Source organism: Salmo trutta, chromosome 2 (genome assembly GCF_901001165.1).
Source record: "Salmo trutta chromosome 2, fSalTru1.1, whole genome shotgun sequence".
NCBI lineage: Eukaryota > Metazoa > Chordata > Actinopteri > Salmoniformes > Salmonidae > Salmo > Salmo trutta.
Window position 1 is genome coordinate 22,091,571 of NC_042958.1, and position 18,358 is coordinate 22,109,928.

Consider the following 18,358-nt stretch of genomic DNA (forward strand, 5'->3'; position numbering starts at 1 on the left):
CAGAACTCTGCAGGCTCTCTCTGCAGTAGATTGCAACACCGCCCGCTTTATCTTGTGAAAATGTTGTAGTTAGGGATGGAGATTTCAGAGTTATTGGTGGTCTTCCTAAGCCAGGATTCAGACACGGCTAAGACATCCGGGTTGGCAGAGTGTGCTAAAGCAGTGAATAAAACAAACTTAGGGAGGAGGCTTCTAATGTTAACATGCATGAAACCAAGGCTTTTACGATTACAGAAGTCATCACAAGAGAGCGCCTGGGGAATAGGAGTGGAGCTAGGCACTGCAGGGCCTGGATTCACCTCTACATCACCAGAGGAGGAGTAGGATAAGGGTACGGCTAAAAGCCATGAGAATTGGACGTCTAGGACGTCCGGAACAGAGAGTAAAAGGAGCAGGTTTCTGGGGGCGATAAAATAGATTCAAGGTATAGTGTACAGACAAAGGTATGGTAGGATGTGAATACAGTGGAGGTAAACCTAGGCATTGAGTGATGATGAAAGAGATATTGTCTCTAGAAACATCATTGAAAGCAGGTGATGTCATCGCATGTGTGGGTGGTGGAACTGAAGGGTTGGATAAGGTATAATGAGCAGGGCTAGAGGCTCTACAGTGAAATAAGCCAATAAACACTAACCAGAACAGCAATGGACAAGGCATATTGACATTAAGGAGAGGCCTGCTTAGCCGAGTGATCATAAGGGTCCAGTGAGTAGTGAGGTTGGTTGGGGTCACGGCGATTCGTACAGCTAGCCGAGCCATGGGTAGCAAGCTAGCAGAAGATGGAGGTCTGTTTTTAGCCACCCCGTACGTTTCCGTCGATAGATTAGTGGGTTCCGTGTGGTAGAGGGGACCAATCCAATTGCCAAAATAGTTATAGTTATAGTGGCCCAAGAAGATTGTTCGATAGACCTGTTCAGATAGCAGCCGATATGCTCAAGACAGCTATCGATTAGCGGGCCGCAGTCAGGTTACGTCGCGATGGAGGGGCCAGTTGAATAACTCCCTCGGGCAAGCTGGTTGAGAGAATGCCAATAGTTTGCAAAGCTGTCATCGAGGCAAAGGGTGGATATTTTGAAGAATCTCAAATATAAAATATATTTTAATTTATTTAACACATTTTTGGTTACTACATGATTCCATATGTGTTATTGCATAGTGTTGATGTCTTCACTATTATTCTGGTATACCATGGTATGAAGTAGTGCACTAGATAGGGAATAGGGTAACATGTGGGACACAAGCATACTGATGCTGATCCAGGTTCTACAACCCAGTGGTATGGTGTCGAATTTAGGACAGCCTCACAGTCCCAAGAAGTTGGTGTTGATGCTGTCCTAATATGCACATCAGACATTGTGACAATTTTGATGCTGCTGCAGGACAGGTTCTTACCAGGAAGGTAGCGATGGCCACTCCTATGACGAAGCCAGCGATGACATCAGACCAGTGGTTCCGATACTCAGCCACTCTGTTGAGTCCTGTGAGGAAGGCCAGACACATCAGACCCAGGGACAGCACAGGCTTGGCTAGCCGCGTCCCTTTGGCTTTCACCGTGCACGTGATGTAACTCTGGTGAGAGGGAAGAAGATGGGAATGGTTCAATGAACTTCACTGTTATTCCCTCACATTTTATAGACAACTAGATGCTTTCTACTAGGGAAAAAAGACATCAATAAACATAAAATGTACGTATATTTATATTTCTTTACAAAGAAGTAGACATCCTCCCACCCTCACCTGCTGCACATAGCGAAATCAGTGCTTAATCTTCTTTGTAACGGTATTGGTGTCATATCTCAAACAGAGTGAATGGGACCGCATACAACATATAGGAACCATAGACATCTTGAGAATGTCAATACTATATTAATTCAGCAACAACAGAGTGCATCAATGCATGCTACAGTATATATGTGTCCTCAGTGTGAATAGGGCTGTATAGAGCTGGGTCTCTATTCAAGTAAATGGTCTCTCATCTAAAGTACAGTATATCCGAGGTGGGTATAGGGCTGTTGGTGAATGTGTTGTTTCTAACTAACTGTCACCTCTTTGCCCCCCTGCTCTACCTGAGAGGGAAAGACAGATAGACACAGATTGAGAGCGCGTAGTGTAGCGGTGGAAAAGAGAGAGACAGACAGAAAGAAAGAAAAAGAGGGTGGGGGATGTGGGAGTGACAGACAGACAGACAGACAGACAGACAGACAGAGTGAGAGAGAGAGTGAGACAGAGAGTGAGACAGAGTGAGATACACAGAGTACACAGCTGCCCCTGTCTCAGTGCTAAATTAGGAAGCCTGTGAGTCAAGCAGAGAGAAAGTGCCCGGAGTGGTGCCTCCCTAACCCAGCTGGGACACAGATGATAGAGGGGGACTAAACAGGCCCTGTCACTCCTGTTAATTGTTTTAATCATTCTGATATGACATGGCGTGGTGACAGTGGGACTCAGAATTGTCAAAAGTAACTTAAAAGTGACTGCAATATTAATTTAAAGATGTTGAAAATTAACTTAAAAGGCAATTGAATGGCCCTTAAAACGTAACTAAACGAAGAGAGAAAACAAATGCCCATTGTCGTTACATGGCTGGAGAAGTAGAGAGGAAACATGATTAAGAGTTTTGTTTTCCCTTGTTGTAGTCCTCTGAAGTGAAGCCACACGCTTTATAACGAATCCCTCATGTCAGAGCGGCAGATGAGTAATTGTATTTTTCATTAGTGCAAACTCTACGCTCTGAGGGCACATTACACATTGTTATCTCTCTCTCTCTCTATGGACTCAAAGGTTGCATGCACCCTGACCCATTTTCATTCCTTCTCTTCTCTGGGGCATAGAAAGAGATACACAACATTAGATTTTTTTCTCTATCTCGCTCTGCGTTAGTTTATGACATCTGTACATGACATGAGTTGACGTCAAGTAAAAGAAAATGATGCACTGTTCCAAAGGCAGAAAATGCACTATGAAAGTTTGGCATTTTAAATCAGAGATGTTGTATTGATTTCCACTGGGTTAATGATAGCAGTGATATAGCATGATGATCATTGTCATGGTTGATGAACCACTGTTTTACGAGACAGTCGTTCCTTCCTGCGGGATAACAAACTATGATGAATACCATCACCACCTCCTTCACCATATCTCCCCATGCAGAAAGAACCTGATTAAAAACAGTTAAACCCAATGATAAGCTCTTCTGTGTGTAAAATGAAATCCCAGTAAATCCCCAAAAAAGGTGATAGTGGTTCAGTCTTACTGCTGACTGACCTTAACATTTGGAATGGTCCGGACCATTATGTGGTGATTCACTGTATCCCCAGAGCTTTCATTAAAACAGTGACTGTACTGTGGTCAGGGTAGTGGTGGTGTGTGTGTGAAGGGAAACTTTCTCCCACTCAGGTCAAGGGCATGGCTCACAGTCCTTCCCAGGGGCCGTGGGTTGTAAGTTGTTAAAAACTTATACATTTCACACATGACCACACTCTTACTATGTCCCTCCAAAAAATGTCCTCCGAGGCAGTAATCCAATCTACCCAATGGGTGAGGTCAACTTGATTTCAACCATGTAATAGCCTTACAGAATGCTTTACACAGGGGTTGAAGCTCCGACCTACATTTTCAATTTAATATCACATATTAAGTGACATTTGTACTGTCACTAATCAAGGCTTGTCAGTTAAATGGGAGCGTGACACTATAAATATATTCTGAAGAGATGAAGAAGAGTGACAATGTCCTTTAGTGACAACCTTTCAAAGATCAATCTCTCCCACAGAGTTAGCATGCTGTCATACTCTACTGACTGACTGGATATACTGTCAAACCCATCCTGTATAGAGGTCTTAAGGTTTTAAAACCACAATCTTGCACATAAAGTGTAAGTCAAATTATTTAATTCATTATATTTGGTTGTGCATACCATCAAAGAGTGGACTGCCATTGAATGTCTTTGGACTGCCTTTCAATGGGAACATACCATTCTCAGCCATAAGAAACAAGGTAAGCCTATAATACAGTACAGTATACAATGACCACATTGTCTCATTCAGAATATCCCATACAACAGATTCTAGATGATGTCCACAAGCCAAGCATTTGATCCTGCATTGTTCCACAGTCTTTTCTAATCTCTGCCTCTTATAAAGAAACTGTCTGAGAAATGTGTGACTGTGAAGACAGAACTCTGCAGGGGAGTGTAAGAGATATGAGACTAGTCAGACATTCCACTATAAATCAACTTGGACATTTACTGCTAAGCTTTTAGATAACACTAAAAGTGTTGTTTATATAGCTGTGTAGGCATGGTTTTGGTCTCATGAGTAGAAGGTAACCGCCCCTCATCACTGTCAAACGCTCCCTAAAACACTTCTGCGAGCAGGCCATTCTAATCGACCTGGCTCGGGTATCCTGGAAGGATATTGACCTCATCCCGTCAGTCGAGGATGCCTGGTCATTCTTTAAAAGTAATTTCCTCACCATCTTAGATAAGCATGCCCGTTCAAAAAATGCAGAACTAAGAACAGATATAGCCCTTGGTTCACTCCAGACCTGACTGCCCTTGACCAGCCCAAAAACATCCTGTGGTATTCTGCATTAGCATCAAAAAGTCCCCGTGATATGCAACTGTTCAGGGAAGTCAGGAACCAATACACGCAGTCAGTCAGGAAAGCAAAGGCTAGCTTTTTCAAGCAGAAATTTGCATCCTGTAGCTCTAACTCCAAAAAGTTTTGGGACACTGTAAAGTCCATGGAGAACAAGAGCACCTCCTCCCAGCTGCCCACTGCACTGAGGCTAGGTAACACGGTCACCACCGATAAATCCATGATAATCGAAAATTTCAATAAGCATTTCTCAACGGCTGGCCATGCCTTCCTCCTGGCTACTCCAACCCCGGCCAACAGCTCCGCCACCCCCGCAGCTACTCGCCCAAGCCTCCCCAGCTTCTCCTTCACCCAAATCCAGATAGCAGATGTTCTGAAAGAGCTGCAAAACCTGGACCCACAGTGCCATCCGTTTTGTTACCAAATCACCTTATACTACCCACCACTGCAACCTGGATGCTCTAGTCGGCTGGCCCTCGTTACATATTCGTCGCCAGACCCACTGGCTCCAGGTCATCTATACGTCTATGCTAGGTAAAGCTCCGCCTTATCTCAGTTCACTGGTCACGATAACAACACCCACCCGTAGCACACGTTCCAGCAGGTATATCTCACTGATCATGCTGCCAGTGACTGGAACGAATTGCAAAAATCGCCTAAGTTGGAGACTTTTATTTCCCTCACCAACTTTAAACATCAGCTACCTGAGCTGCTAACCGATCGCTGCAGCTGTACATAGTCCATCTGTAAATTGCCCACCCAATCTACCTACCTCATCCCCATACTGTTTTTATTTTGTTTACTTTTCTGCTCTTTTGCACACCAGTATTTCTACTTGCACATCATCATATGCTCATTTATCACTCCAGTGTTAATCTGCTAAATTGTAATTATTCGCTCCTATGGCCTATTTATTGCCTACCTCCTCATGCCTTTTGCACACACTGCATATAGACTTTCTTTTTTTCTACTGTCTCATTGACTTGTTAATTGTGTTATTGGCTTGTTTATTGTTTACTCCATGTGTAACTCTGTGTTGTTGTCTGTGTCACACTGCTTTGCTTTATCTTGGCCAGGTCGCAGTTGTAAATGAGAACTTGTTCTCAACTGGCCTACCTGGTTAAATAAAGGTGAAATAAAAAAATGTGAACCATGCCTCGAAGTTCAGCACTGTTGCTACTCTCCCTAGGAATGGCCGTCCTGCAATGATGACTGCAAGAGCATAGCGCAGAATGCTCAATGAGGTTAAGAAGAATCCTAGAGTGTCAGCTAAAGACTTACAGAAACCTCTGCTAACATCTCTGTTGACGAGACCACAATACATAAAACACTAAACAAGAATTGTGTTCATGGGAGGACACCATGGAAGAAGCCACTGCTGTCCAAAAAAAACATTGCTGCACGTCTGAAGTTCGCAAAAGAGCACATGGATGTTCCACAGCGCTACTGGCAAAATATTCTGTGGACAGATTAAACTAAAGTTGTGTTGTTTGGAAAGAACACACAACACTATGTGTGGAGAAAAAAAGGCATAGCACACCAACATCACAACCTCATCCAAACTGTAAGCTATGGTGGAGGGAGCATCATGGTTTGGGGCTGCTTTGCTGCCTCAGGGCCTGGACAGCTTGCTATCATCGACAAGTTTATCAAGACATTTTGCAGGAGAATGTAAGGTTATCTGTCTGCCAATTGAAGCTCAACTTAAGTTAGGTGATGCAACAGGACAACAACCCAAAAGAACAGAATGGTTTGAACAGAAGAAAATACGCCTTCTGGAGTGGCCCAGTCAATCCTGACCTCAACCCGATTGAGATGCTGTGGCATGACCTCAAGAGAACAGTTCACACCAGACATCCCAAGAATATTGTGGAACTGAAACAGTTTCGTAAAGAGGAATGATCCAAAATTCCTCCTGACCGTTGTGCAAACATTTGGTTGAGGTTATTGCTGACAATGGAGGGTCAACCTGTTATTAAATCCAAGGGTTCACATACTTTTTTCAACCTGCACTGTGAATGTTTAAACGGTGTGTCCAATAAAGACATGAAACATTATAATTGTTTGTGGGTTATTAGTTTAAGCAGACTGTGTTTGTCTATTGTTGTGACTTACATGTAGATGAAGATCAGATAAAATTTTAGGACCAATTTATGCAGAAATCCAGGTAATTATAAAGGGTTCACATACTTTTTCTTCAATCTGGCAAACCAGGCATCTAAAAGAAACTAAACAATGTTTTGGTTAATTTCTTGTTAGCTAGATAGCCAGTTCAAATAATGACCATATCATATACAGTGAGGGAAAAAGGTATTTGATCCCCTGCTGATTTTGTACGTTTGCCCACTGACAAAGAAATGATCAGACTATAATTTTAATGGTAGGTTTATTTGAACAGTGAGAGACAGAATAACAATAACAAAAAAATCCAGAAAAACGCATGTCAAAAATGTTATAACTTGATTTGCATTTTAATGGGGGGAAATAACTATTTGACCCCCTCTCAATCAGAAAGATTTCTGGCTCCCATGTGTCTTTTATACAGGTAACGAGCTGAGATTAGGAGCACACTCTTTAAGGGAGTGCTCCTAATCTCAGTTTGTTACCTGTATAAAAGACACCTGTCCACAGAAGCAATCAATCAGATTCCAAACTCTCCACCATGGCCAAGACCAAAGAGCTCTCCAAGAATGTCAGGGACAAGATTGTAGACCTACACAAGGCTGGAATGGGCTACAAGACCATCGCCAAGCAGCTTGGTGAGAAGGTGACAACAGTTGGTGCGATTATTCGCAAATGGAAGAAACACAAATGAACTGTCAATCTCCCTCGGCCTGGGGCTCCGTGCAAGATCTCACCTCGTGGAGTTACAATGATCATGAGAACGGTGAGGAATCAGCCCAGAACTACACGGGAGGATCTTGTCAATGATCTCAAGGCAGCTGGGACCATAGTCACCAACAAAACAATTGGTAACACACTATGCCGTGAAGGACTGAAATCCTGCAGCGCCTGCAAGGTCCCCCTGCTCAAGAAAGCACATATACATGCCCGTCTGAAGTTTGCCAATGAACATCTGAATGATTCAGAGGACAACTGGGTGAAAGTGTTGTGGTCAGATGAGACCAAAATGGAGCTCTTTGGCATCATCTCAACTCGCCGTGTTTGGAGGAGGAGGAATGCTGCCTATGACCCCAAGAACACCATCCCCACTGTCAAACATGGAGGTGGAAACATTATGCTTTCTGGGTGTTTTTCTGTTAAGGGGACAGGACAACTTCACTGCATCAAAGGGACGATGGACGGGGCCATGTACCGTCAAATCTTGGGTGAGAACCTCCTTCCCTCAGCCAGGGCATTGAAAATGGGTCGTGGATGGGTATTCCAGCATGACAATGACCCAAAACACACGGCCAAGGCAACAAAGGAGTAGCTCAAGAAGAAGCACATTAAGGTCCTGGAGTGTCCTAGCCAGTGGAGGGAGCTGAAGGTTCGAGTTGCCAAACATCAGCCTCGAAACCTTAATGACTTGGAGAAGATCTGCAAAGAGGAGTGGGACAAAATCCCTCCTAAGATGTGTGCAAACCTGGTGGCCAACTACAAGAAACGTCTGACCTCTGTGATTGCCAACAAGGGTTTTGCCACCAAGTACTAAATCATGTTTTGCAGAGGGGTCAAATACTTATTTCCCTCATTAAAATGCAAATCATTTTATAACATTTTAGACATGTGTTTTTCTGGATTTTTTTGTTGTTATTCTGTCTCTCCCTGTTGAAATAAACCTACCATTAACATTATAGACTGATCATTTCTTTGTCAGTGGGCAAACGTACAAAATCAGCAGGGGATCAAATACTTTTTTCCCTCACTGTAGCTGACAACGTCATTATTTACAAGTTAATGGCAAGTTAATTACAGAAAATATCTTATGGTTGTGAGTGTGACAAAATAAAAGCAGGGCATTCTAACTGAGAATTTTGTAACTTGGACACTGTCTCGTTGGCCTGACGTTATATCCTAATTTGACTTTGGTGCAGGTCATGTTGTTCTTCACAATACCGTCTCTGCTAAGCACACACTATATCAAATAAAATCAACATTTATTTGTCACATGCACAGGATACAGAAGGTGTAAACAGTACAGTGAAATGGTTACTTGCATAGTCTTTTGTTTAGACATGTAGCTAGCTAGCCTGTTGAGGATCTTATCCCGATCTTATCCCGGTATTGGGATTCATTGTCATGTGACCATGGCGGGGAATTCAAAACTGCAAGAGTAATCATTTCAAATACTCAAATAATCAACTATTTTCCTCCATTTGAAAGATATATCTCCTAAATCTAACCACGCTGTCCGATTTTCAAAGAGGCTTTACGGAGAATGCATAAAGTTAGGTTATGTTAGGAGTACATTGACAATAGCTGTGTGTAATGTTTAGCCAATTCAAAGAAGGGCATCAACAGACAGAAAACTAGCTAGAATTATGCACTTACCTTTGACAATCTGCATCAGATGACACTCATAGGACATTATGTTATACAATACATGCATTTTTAGTTCCATCAAGTTCATATTTATATCCAAAAACAGCATTTACAGTCGCGGTGAAATTCAGAATTTTTTTCGGCTCGAATGCTCCCAGTGAATCCAGCATTACAAATCACGGAATTACTATTCGAAAACATTGGTAAATTATAATATTGTCATTCAAAGAATAATATATTATCATCTCGTAATTGCTACCGAATGGCCAGATCTCAAAATAACTTTACTGGGAAATCACATTTTGCAATAAACGGGGTACTATGCTAAGAACAATAAGCTAAGCTATAAGCTAAGCTATACAGTTAGCATCATCTAATATCGATAATAACATTGTAAATATCCCCTTACCTTTGATTATCTCCATCAGAAGGCACTGCCAGGAATCACAGGTCCAGAACAAATGTGGTTTCTTTTGACAAAGTTCATAATTTATGTCCAAATAACACCAAGTAGTTAGCGTTCAGTAGGCTGGGTGGGGGGTGTAAAGTCACGCCGAAAAGCTAAAAAAAACCTAGTAAATAATCTATTTATGTTCATTCAAACATGTCAAACGTTGTTTAGCATTAATCTTTTGGTCCATTTTTAACGTGAAACATCAGTAAACATCAGTAATATTTTCACACAACCTATCAAGTGTCTTAGATAAACGATTATGACAAACACACTCTTCTCAGATTTATGCGCAGGCGCAAAAAATGAAGTGATGACGTGTCAACTTCCAAGCATTCTAATTCGGTCTGTATTCATCACAGATGCTTCAAACAACTTTATAAAGATCGTTGACATCTAGTGGAAGCCGTAGGAGTTGCGAACTGAATCCTTTCTCACTATGGTATCTATAAAACAATGACACTAAATAGTACAGTTACAAAATTCACATTTTTTTTAATCTATTTTTCACAGGTTTTTGCCTGCAATATGAGTTTTGTTATACTTACAGACACCATTCAAACTGTTTAAGAAAATTCAGAGTGTTTTCTATCCAAACCTGAACAATAATATAAATATTCTAGCTTCTGAGTTGGTGTAGGAGGCAGTTAAAAATGGGCACATATTTTTTCCAAAATTATCAATACTGCCCCCTAGCCGAAACAGGCTAGCTAAACATTATACAATGGGTGGGTCTAATCCTGGATGCTGATCGGTTAAAACTGCATTCCAGCCTGTGTCTATTCCACAAGTTACCACTGGCTAAAGCTATGATGTTGAAATGCATATTTACTCTGTTCCATCTCACTGCGCAATCCACTGCCTCATCAGCCCAGCCAGGCAATTTATGAACTTGATCGCCACTATAAAAAGCATCTATATATTATCTCCCATTTCTTTTAGACTAGCATTTGGTTTTCAATAGCGGAGATTTGTATAAACCTTGCTGTCTGTCTCTTCGACATTTGCAACATTGTTTCAATATTGAAAATCGATCTCCAGCTGTCCCATAGTAATGAACATGTTGGGAGTCGGGATGAGAGAGACAGGCAGACAGCTTTTCTCAGCCAGTCAAAATCATGAATCAGCTGGCATCATTTTTATGGATCTATACAAGGAAATATCAATAGCGAACAGGTAAAACGAAACGAATTGCAGCTAGTTTGCATACTTTCCATGCTCAAGTTTGAAGTGATTGTGTTTGCTGTGTTGTTGGCTAGCTCCTCCGAACAACAGTGTCCTGACGAGAGAGCATAATTGCACATCATTAGCTCATTGTTATGGATGTATCCAAATAAAACAGCTTAAACAAACACAAATGCAGCTACTTTGCTGTTATTCTGGCTGCATTGTGACTGTAAGTTAGCCGTAGTTGGCTAGCTAGCAAGGGATAAGATCGTTGCCAGCCAGTATGGCAATGGAACATTTAGAATGAACGACTGGGTCGCGTCCATACATACAGAACAAAAAAACCTAATGACTGGGTTGCGTCTCTGGCAACGGAACCGATAGAACGAACGACCAGCCGGCTTGGGTAGAATCCTTTGATTTGTGTCGGACTATAGTTTGTGGAAGGATGAAATAGTATTAATAAATTCATCAAAATAATATTTTACTAAAAATATGACAATCATTATTTGAATATGTTGGTAACCCGTTGTATAAAAGTGAAATTGCCCTCAAAGCTGGTGTTTGGAGGATATATTGGCACGGGTGTTGTTAGGCCTGACATAATCCCAACTCATAATGTTACTACCCTGCATGAATCTGCTGGTAGCTAAAGCTAACCAACTAGCTAGGTTCATTAGGCTATAACTAGCAATGCAAATGGCTGCCGTTAGTTTGAAGATGTAATCCGGAGACAGGTGTTTTATACAACAGCCTTTTTCTGTGTGTTCTTTTTTAGACTCCCTCCGCATTATTTGCAATCAAACGCCAGAATTTTCTCCATTTCCTTTGCTATCATACTCTTCTTCCACCGGGCAGTCTGCTGATTTCAAAACTCGGGTCCTCCAGAAAGTGGAGAGCATTAGCAACACTTTTGCAATTCTTCTAAATATCTTTCAAAATAGCCATGTTAGAAAGGATTACCTACACATACTGAGCAGCTCATGTTATATACAGAAGCGCGCTACAAGGCAGACCAATCCGAACTCATCTCTTGGCATGTCCAGCCCATTCATTATCTCAGCCAATCATGGCTAGCTGGAAAGTTCCTGTCTTTTTCCATGGCTAAACCAACTAGACTTGTAATTTAACAATTTTATTCATATTTACAAATGGCATACACGTTTGCTATTAAGGCCCATGATAGTTGAATTGTTCCAGAAAGCATTTCTACAAAAAAAGGCATTTTAACAAAAATACACATTTAAAAGTAGTCACAAGTAGTGATGCGCACATTCGCCTAGTTTTTCCTGAAACAAGTCACATTTTGTTGTTTTACAGCCTGAATTTAAAAATGATTACATTTAGGTTTTTTTGTCACTGGCCTACACACAATACCCCAAAACATGAAAGTGGAATTATGTTTTTATAAATGTTTACAAATTAATATAAAATTAGTCAATACGTTTTCAACCCTTTTTGTTATGGCAAGCCTAAATAAGTTCAGGAGTAAAAATGTGCTTAACAAGTCACATAATAGGTTGCATTGACTCACTCTGTGTGCAACAAGTGCTTAACATTTAAGAACAAATTCTTATTTACAAGGACAGCCTACTCCTTCCTCCCCATCGGGGAATTGAACCCCAGTCTCCCGCATGCCCGCACGACACAGGGATTCTTTAGCTAAATAGCCCAGTACGGTACTCCCGACAGTCACGTTCTACAGCGCCATATTTTCTGTTTCATCCTTACAGAAACCCAGAGGGTTTTTTGTTTTTCTTAGAATAGAAACACTGTAATATTAATCAAATTAAACCCAAACTCTAAAAGTAATTGGAAAGGTAGGTACAAATTATTTGTGACATTGTGGTTATAATAAAGAATGAAAACAAGATGCTGTGTTTTTAGTAGTGATGAACAGCAGGTGGCATTTTGAAAACAGGTTTTCAAACACTTGTAGCCTGATTAGCAGGACAAAATACTCTTTATAGCCCGGCTGCTGTAGGTGTGAACATCCTCCAACCTGCAATGTATTCGATGTTTAAGTACTCTGAAGTGTTACATTTCTAAATGGACAGAAAGAATGTTGCCAGAGTTAGGACCACCACGAGAGGAGTTGAAAATGAGCCGGAGCTGAGAGGATCACTACAACTAAAGGTATTTTGGTTTAAGTGCATTTTCTTTAAAAAATAAATTGTATAGCCTATCAATGTATAGGCATACTGTGTAATACAGTCGCTTATTAAATAAAGGTTACACTAAGAGCATAACATTTCTACACCCTCATTTTCTAAATCTAGTCTAACCAATACCCAAACGGAGATTCAGTGAAAATAAAAATCTCATTGATTTATCAAGACCAGTCCCCATGCTTGTCTCAGAGCAGCGTGAAACGGTGCTAAAATAGTTGTAGGCTATTGCTTATAACTTCAATATGCTCTTTAAATAAATAAGACCTACACCACTTTTTAACAGCACATTACTCAACACTAGTGAGACTCATGTCGCCTACGGTAGACCTACAGTATATCGAAAAATATGACGTGACTCTCCGCCAACAATTACATATAGAGGATTGGAGGATATGTCTGTAACTCAGTGACATTTATTCCCACAATAATTCGTTATGGATCCATAACTAAATAAACATTTACGGCATTTTGAAATAGTATTTTTATCATTATTTTATTAACGAAAGCATAAAGATGCCATTAAAAAAAAAATTAAATAAAAAAAATATTAGTTACATTGTTTTAGTTTGAACGTGCAGACTGGCACTAATAACAGAACAGCGTGAATGTTTCCCTTGTCAGCACCATTATTAGTGCAATGCCCCTTAAAGTGTTGCCAGTGTGGCGGGGTGGCTAGGTCAGTCTTCTGTGCGTGGCTCGGCGGCCCATCCCGTGCCCCCTGCCCTCGTGCCTTGAACCTTGCGCTCTTTCAGTGGATACAGCTGGAGAGCTGCAAGGCAATCCCATTGTGCGCCACTCGGGAGCCATGATCAATATGACCAATATATATTGTCCTGCTAATAACAGGGTTAATAATATATCTGTGAGAATATCAACAAGCTTTTATATCATTCTAAATTAATAATAATAATCACTTTGTTTAAAAAATAACAATATTTTGGAGATGATTTCGTTTTCAAATAACATAAAATGAGCGAGAAAATGACCATTCTTGAACATGGGGTGAGACATTGTTACTAATTTGTAAATAAAGAGGGAGACAAACCAAAAACCTACAATCATCTCATAGGTCTCCCAGTTGAGGCCGGCACGGGTATTGAACCAGCATCTGTAGCAACACAGCCACTTAGGCGCTGTATAACGTGACCGGTCGGGAGTGGCCTACACTACTAAAGTAAGCCCAAAATAATCCAAAAAAAATAAAATAATAAAAACCTTAGTGTAATAACAGTTTTAGTAAGTAATACTGAAGTCGTGCACAATTATCAGTTTCTATTTAGGTTTATGTCCCCCATTCATTGTCAGTTAGAGACAGAGCAGGACCCAAAAGCATAATCAGTGCTCTAACTCCCCCTTGCGCTGGTCTGGAGCAATGAAGTGGTACCGTACTGAACCACAAATTACCTCTAAGTCCCACGGTGTAAGCTCGCAACTTTTAAAGGAGGAACCACTGTAAATGACAGAGTGAAAAGAAGGAAACCTGTACAGAATAAAAATATTCCAAAACATGCATCCTGTTTCCAATAAGGCACTAAAGTAATACTGCAGAAAATACAAAGCGTTATGTTTGGGGCAAATCCAACAACACTGAGCACCACTTTTCATATTTTCAAGCATGGTGGTGGCTGCATCATGTTATGGGTAAGATTGTCATTGACAAGGACTAAGGAGTTTTTTTAGGATAAAAATAAATGGAATAGAGCTAAGCACAGCACAATCCTAGAGGAAAACTTGATTCAGTATGCTTTCCGACAGACACTGGGAGACAAATTCACCTTTCAGCAGGACTACCTAAAACACAAGGCCAAATACACACTAGAGTTTCTTACAAAGACGCCAGTGAATGTTCCTCAGTGGCCTAGTTACAGTTTTGACATAAATCGTCTTGATAATCTATGGCAAGACTCAAAAATGGCTGTCTAGCATTGATCAACAACCAACTTGACACATCTTGAAGAATAAAAAAAAAGATAATGATATATGTGTGTTTTATTTTGTATAAAAAAAATATATGTTTGACTTTTTATTCGACTTTGACATTACACAGTATTTTGTGTAATGGATTTCATTTTCATTTTTTTGTCAATGACAAATAAATGAAAATTAAATCAATCCCATTTTGTAACGTTCTGAAGGTACTGTATGCCTTAAGATGAGCTAACCCATCACAGATAAGAAAATCTGACAGAGTTTGATCTGGGAAGTGTATTCCCCTGTAGCTGCAGTCTGCAGTGACGTTAGGGTTCCCTATGAAAGACACTGCCATCAGACTGTGGTCCTCTAAACAGGACTCATATTTACATGTTGTCTCAGGATCAGTTTTCCCTTTAAAGTCCTACTCCAGTCTTTCTCATAGCCAAATAATTCATATCCAAGATTTTTTTAATTTAATATATCAATATGTTTGTCATGATCTTCTGTCATGTTATATATATATATTAACCATCCCACATGAAATACTACAGTTTACTATAGAATACTACAGTACTTACTGTAGTAAACTTTAATATACTAAAGAACACTATACTACACACTGAAGTATTCCTTGATCATGTGTAGTTGTTACTATAGAATGTTGTAGTATACTGTAGAATACTATAGTAAATACTGCAGTAATGTCCACAAAAACACTACAGTATGCAAAAACATGACACTTTTTGAGCTATAGTAAATACTACAGTATTTAATGTGCATATACTCGGTCCATTCCCCTATCCCATATCCCAATTTGTGCCACCTATAAGTGAGCAACTTATATGCCATGTATAGATCATATATTGTGTTCCCTACAGGGAATAGATTTGCAGACTGAAGCTGTTTCTGAAAAGGCACCTTATTCCCAATATAGTACACTACTTTTTACCAGGGAATTCCTGTGCTTATTACTGTAATTCACCCTCAAATCATTCAACTAGCAGCACTTTCCAGAGTGAGTAGGGGGAATCAGCAGGATCATCTTTAAATAAAGTAACAGGCTTTGTCTGCTAGCATTCAGTGAAGGATATTCTTTTAAGCGGAATTTGATCAACCAGCCAAACATTGTGTCCAAATCCGATATTCGTAGCAAATATTTTTTTAAGAAATCCAAGAATCAGTCAACACTGTTTCAGTGTGTTTGTGCATGTTAGTGAGTGTGTGTGTGCACGTGTTTGCGTGTGGACGAGTGCTTTCTGCTTTCTGGCTTTTGTGTGTGGGCTTATTGGAGCTGATGAACAGAATCTGTTTCTCTGCAGCATGCTGTGTCTGCCTTCCTGCACATCTGCATTCCAAATGCAGGTAGTCAAGGGTGATGATGTCACTACTACTGCTGGCTAGTCAGGTGAGTATACAGTCACCTCCAAAATGATTGGCACCCTTGATAAAGATTAACAAAAAAGACTGTATAAAATAAATAATACAAATAATTAGCTATATTGTAAGCTCAAAAAAATTGAGAAATAATATTATTTTATACTTATACAATTTATACTTATACAATTGTTTAACAAGTAATAAATACAAATCTCAAAAAGATAGGTGTCAAAATTACAATGCTTTGTGGACCCTCCCCTTGCGAGGATAACGGCATTCAGCCTTTTTCTATAACGTTTTATGAGATTGGAGAACACATTGGGAAGGATCTTAGACCATTCCTGATGCTATGTATTGGCCATTGAGAGGCTTTGAAGTCACCGGTCGGCCATTTTGGCACTCTCCAATAGCAGCAGTCCTCTATGGGAATGAATGGAATTCTACAGTATTTCAAGTAATTGTTTCAAGGACAAAATGACATGTATTCAAGTATTTTGTTATTGTAGTGTGGACAATAACATACGTACTCACTAAAAACAATATATGGAGAAAACTTTTTTATGCATTTTTTCTTTTTATGTTTAGCTCACGCAATATCATTTTATTTATGTATTAAGGTGTGTGTAATAGAATAAATGTGTCAAAAACGAATATAGACATTAATAAATGCATTTCTATAGCTTCCAAGATCTTTTTTACAATACAGGAGAAAAATAAATACAATCAAATTGTATTTGTCACATGCTTCGTAAACAACAGGTATAGACTAATAGTGAAATGCTTACTTACGGGTCCTTTTTCAACAATGCTGAGTTAAAGATAACTACCAGGTCACTGAACTCCTCCATATAAGCTGTCTCGTTGTCGGTTGTCGTGATCAGGCCTACCACCATCATGTCATCAGCAAAGTTGATGATGATGTTAGAGTTGTGCGTGGCCAGTACAGGAGGGGGCTAAGCACAAACCCCTGAGGGGTCCCCGTGTTGATGGTCAGCGTGGTGGGTGTGTTGTTGCCTGCCCAGGATCCAGTTGCAAAGGGAGGTCTTCAGTCCCAGGGTTATGAGCTGAGTCGTCGTAATAGTTTCGGACGCTACGGACGCTTCCGCGATGTCATCAACCCAATATAGCTTCCAATACTCTACTCAGAAAACCTGATGCAGTCTATCACAGTGCCATCCGTTTTGTTACCAAAGCCCCTTATACCACCCACCACTGCAACCTGTATGCTCTAGTCGGCTGGCCCTCGCTACATATTTGTCGCCAGACCCACTGGCTCCAGGTCAACTATAAGTCTTTGCTAGGTAAAGCTCCGCCTTATCTCAGCTCACTGGTCACGATAACAACACCCACACGTAGCACGCGCTCCAGCAGGTATATCTCACTGGTCATCCCCAAAGCCAACACCTCCTTTGGCTGCCTTTCCTTCCAGTTCTCTGCTGCCAGTGACTGGAACAAATTGCAAAAATCGCTGAAGCTGGAGAGTTATATTTCCCTCACTAACTTTAAACATCAGCTATCTGAGCAGCTAACCGATCGCTGCAGCTGTACATAGTCCATCTGTAAACAGCCCACCCAATCTACCTACCTCATCCCCATATTGTTTTTATTTACTTTTCTGCTCTTTTGCACACCAGTATCTTTACTTGCACATCATCATCTGCTCATTTACCACTCCAGTGTTAATCTGCTAAATTGTAATTACTTCGCTACTATGGCCTATTTATTGCCTACCTCCTTACTCCATTTGAACACACTGTATAAAGACTATTTTTTTCTACTGTTTTATTGAGTGTACGCCTGTTTATTCCATGTGTAACTCTGTGTTGTTGTTTGTGTCGCACTGCTTTGCTTTATCTTGGCCAGGTCGCAGTTGTAAATGAGAACTTGTTCTCAACTGGCCTACCTGGTTAAATAAAGGTGAAATATATATATATATATATTTTTTTTAAAAACATGATCCCTGTTAAATGTAATCCATTACTACCCAACCCTGAGCATATAATATAGCTCGGTATTAGTTTTATTTATTTTATATAGTCTTTTTTGCTCATCTTTATCAAGGGTGGCAATCATTTTGGAGGTGAATGTACATACTCCTCCAGCAGAACAACTCAGAGACTTGCAGAAATCCATCTATACGCATATCAGCAGCCAGACAAAAAATACAGAACTGTTCAGAGACTTGGAGATGTCCATTT

The 18,358-nt window shown here is 40.3% G+C and overlaps 1 protein-coding gene across 5 annotated transcripts in view; it reads right to left on the reverse strand.

Moving 5' to 3' along the window:
• plppr5b (phospholipid phosphatase related 5b) overlaps positions 1–18,358 on the reverse strand; it is a 116,719-nt gene that overhangs the window by 12,661 nt on the left and 85,700 nt on the right. For all 5 annotated transcript variants that reach the window (XM_029698416.1, XM_029698434.1, XM_029698409.1 and 2 more), the window contains one exon: positions 1,393–1,569. In XM_029698416.1, the coding sequence (XP_029554276.1) occupies positions 1,393–1,569 (177 nt within the window). The remainder of the gene's footprint in view (positions 1–1,392; positions 1,570–18,358) is intronic.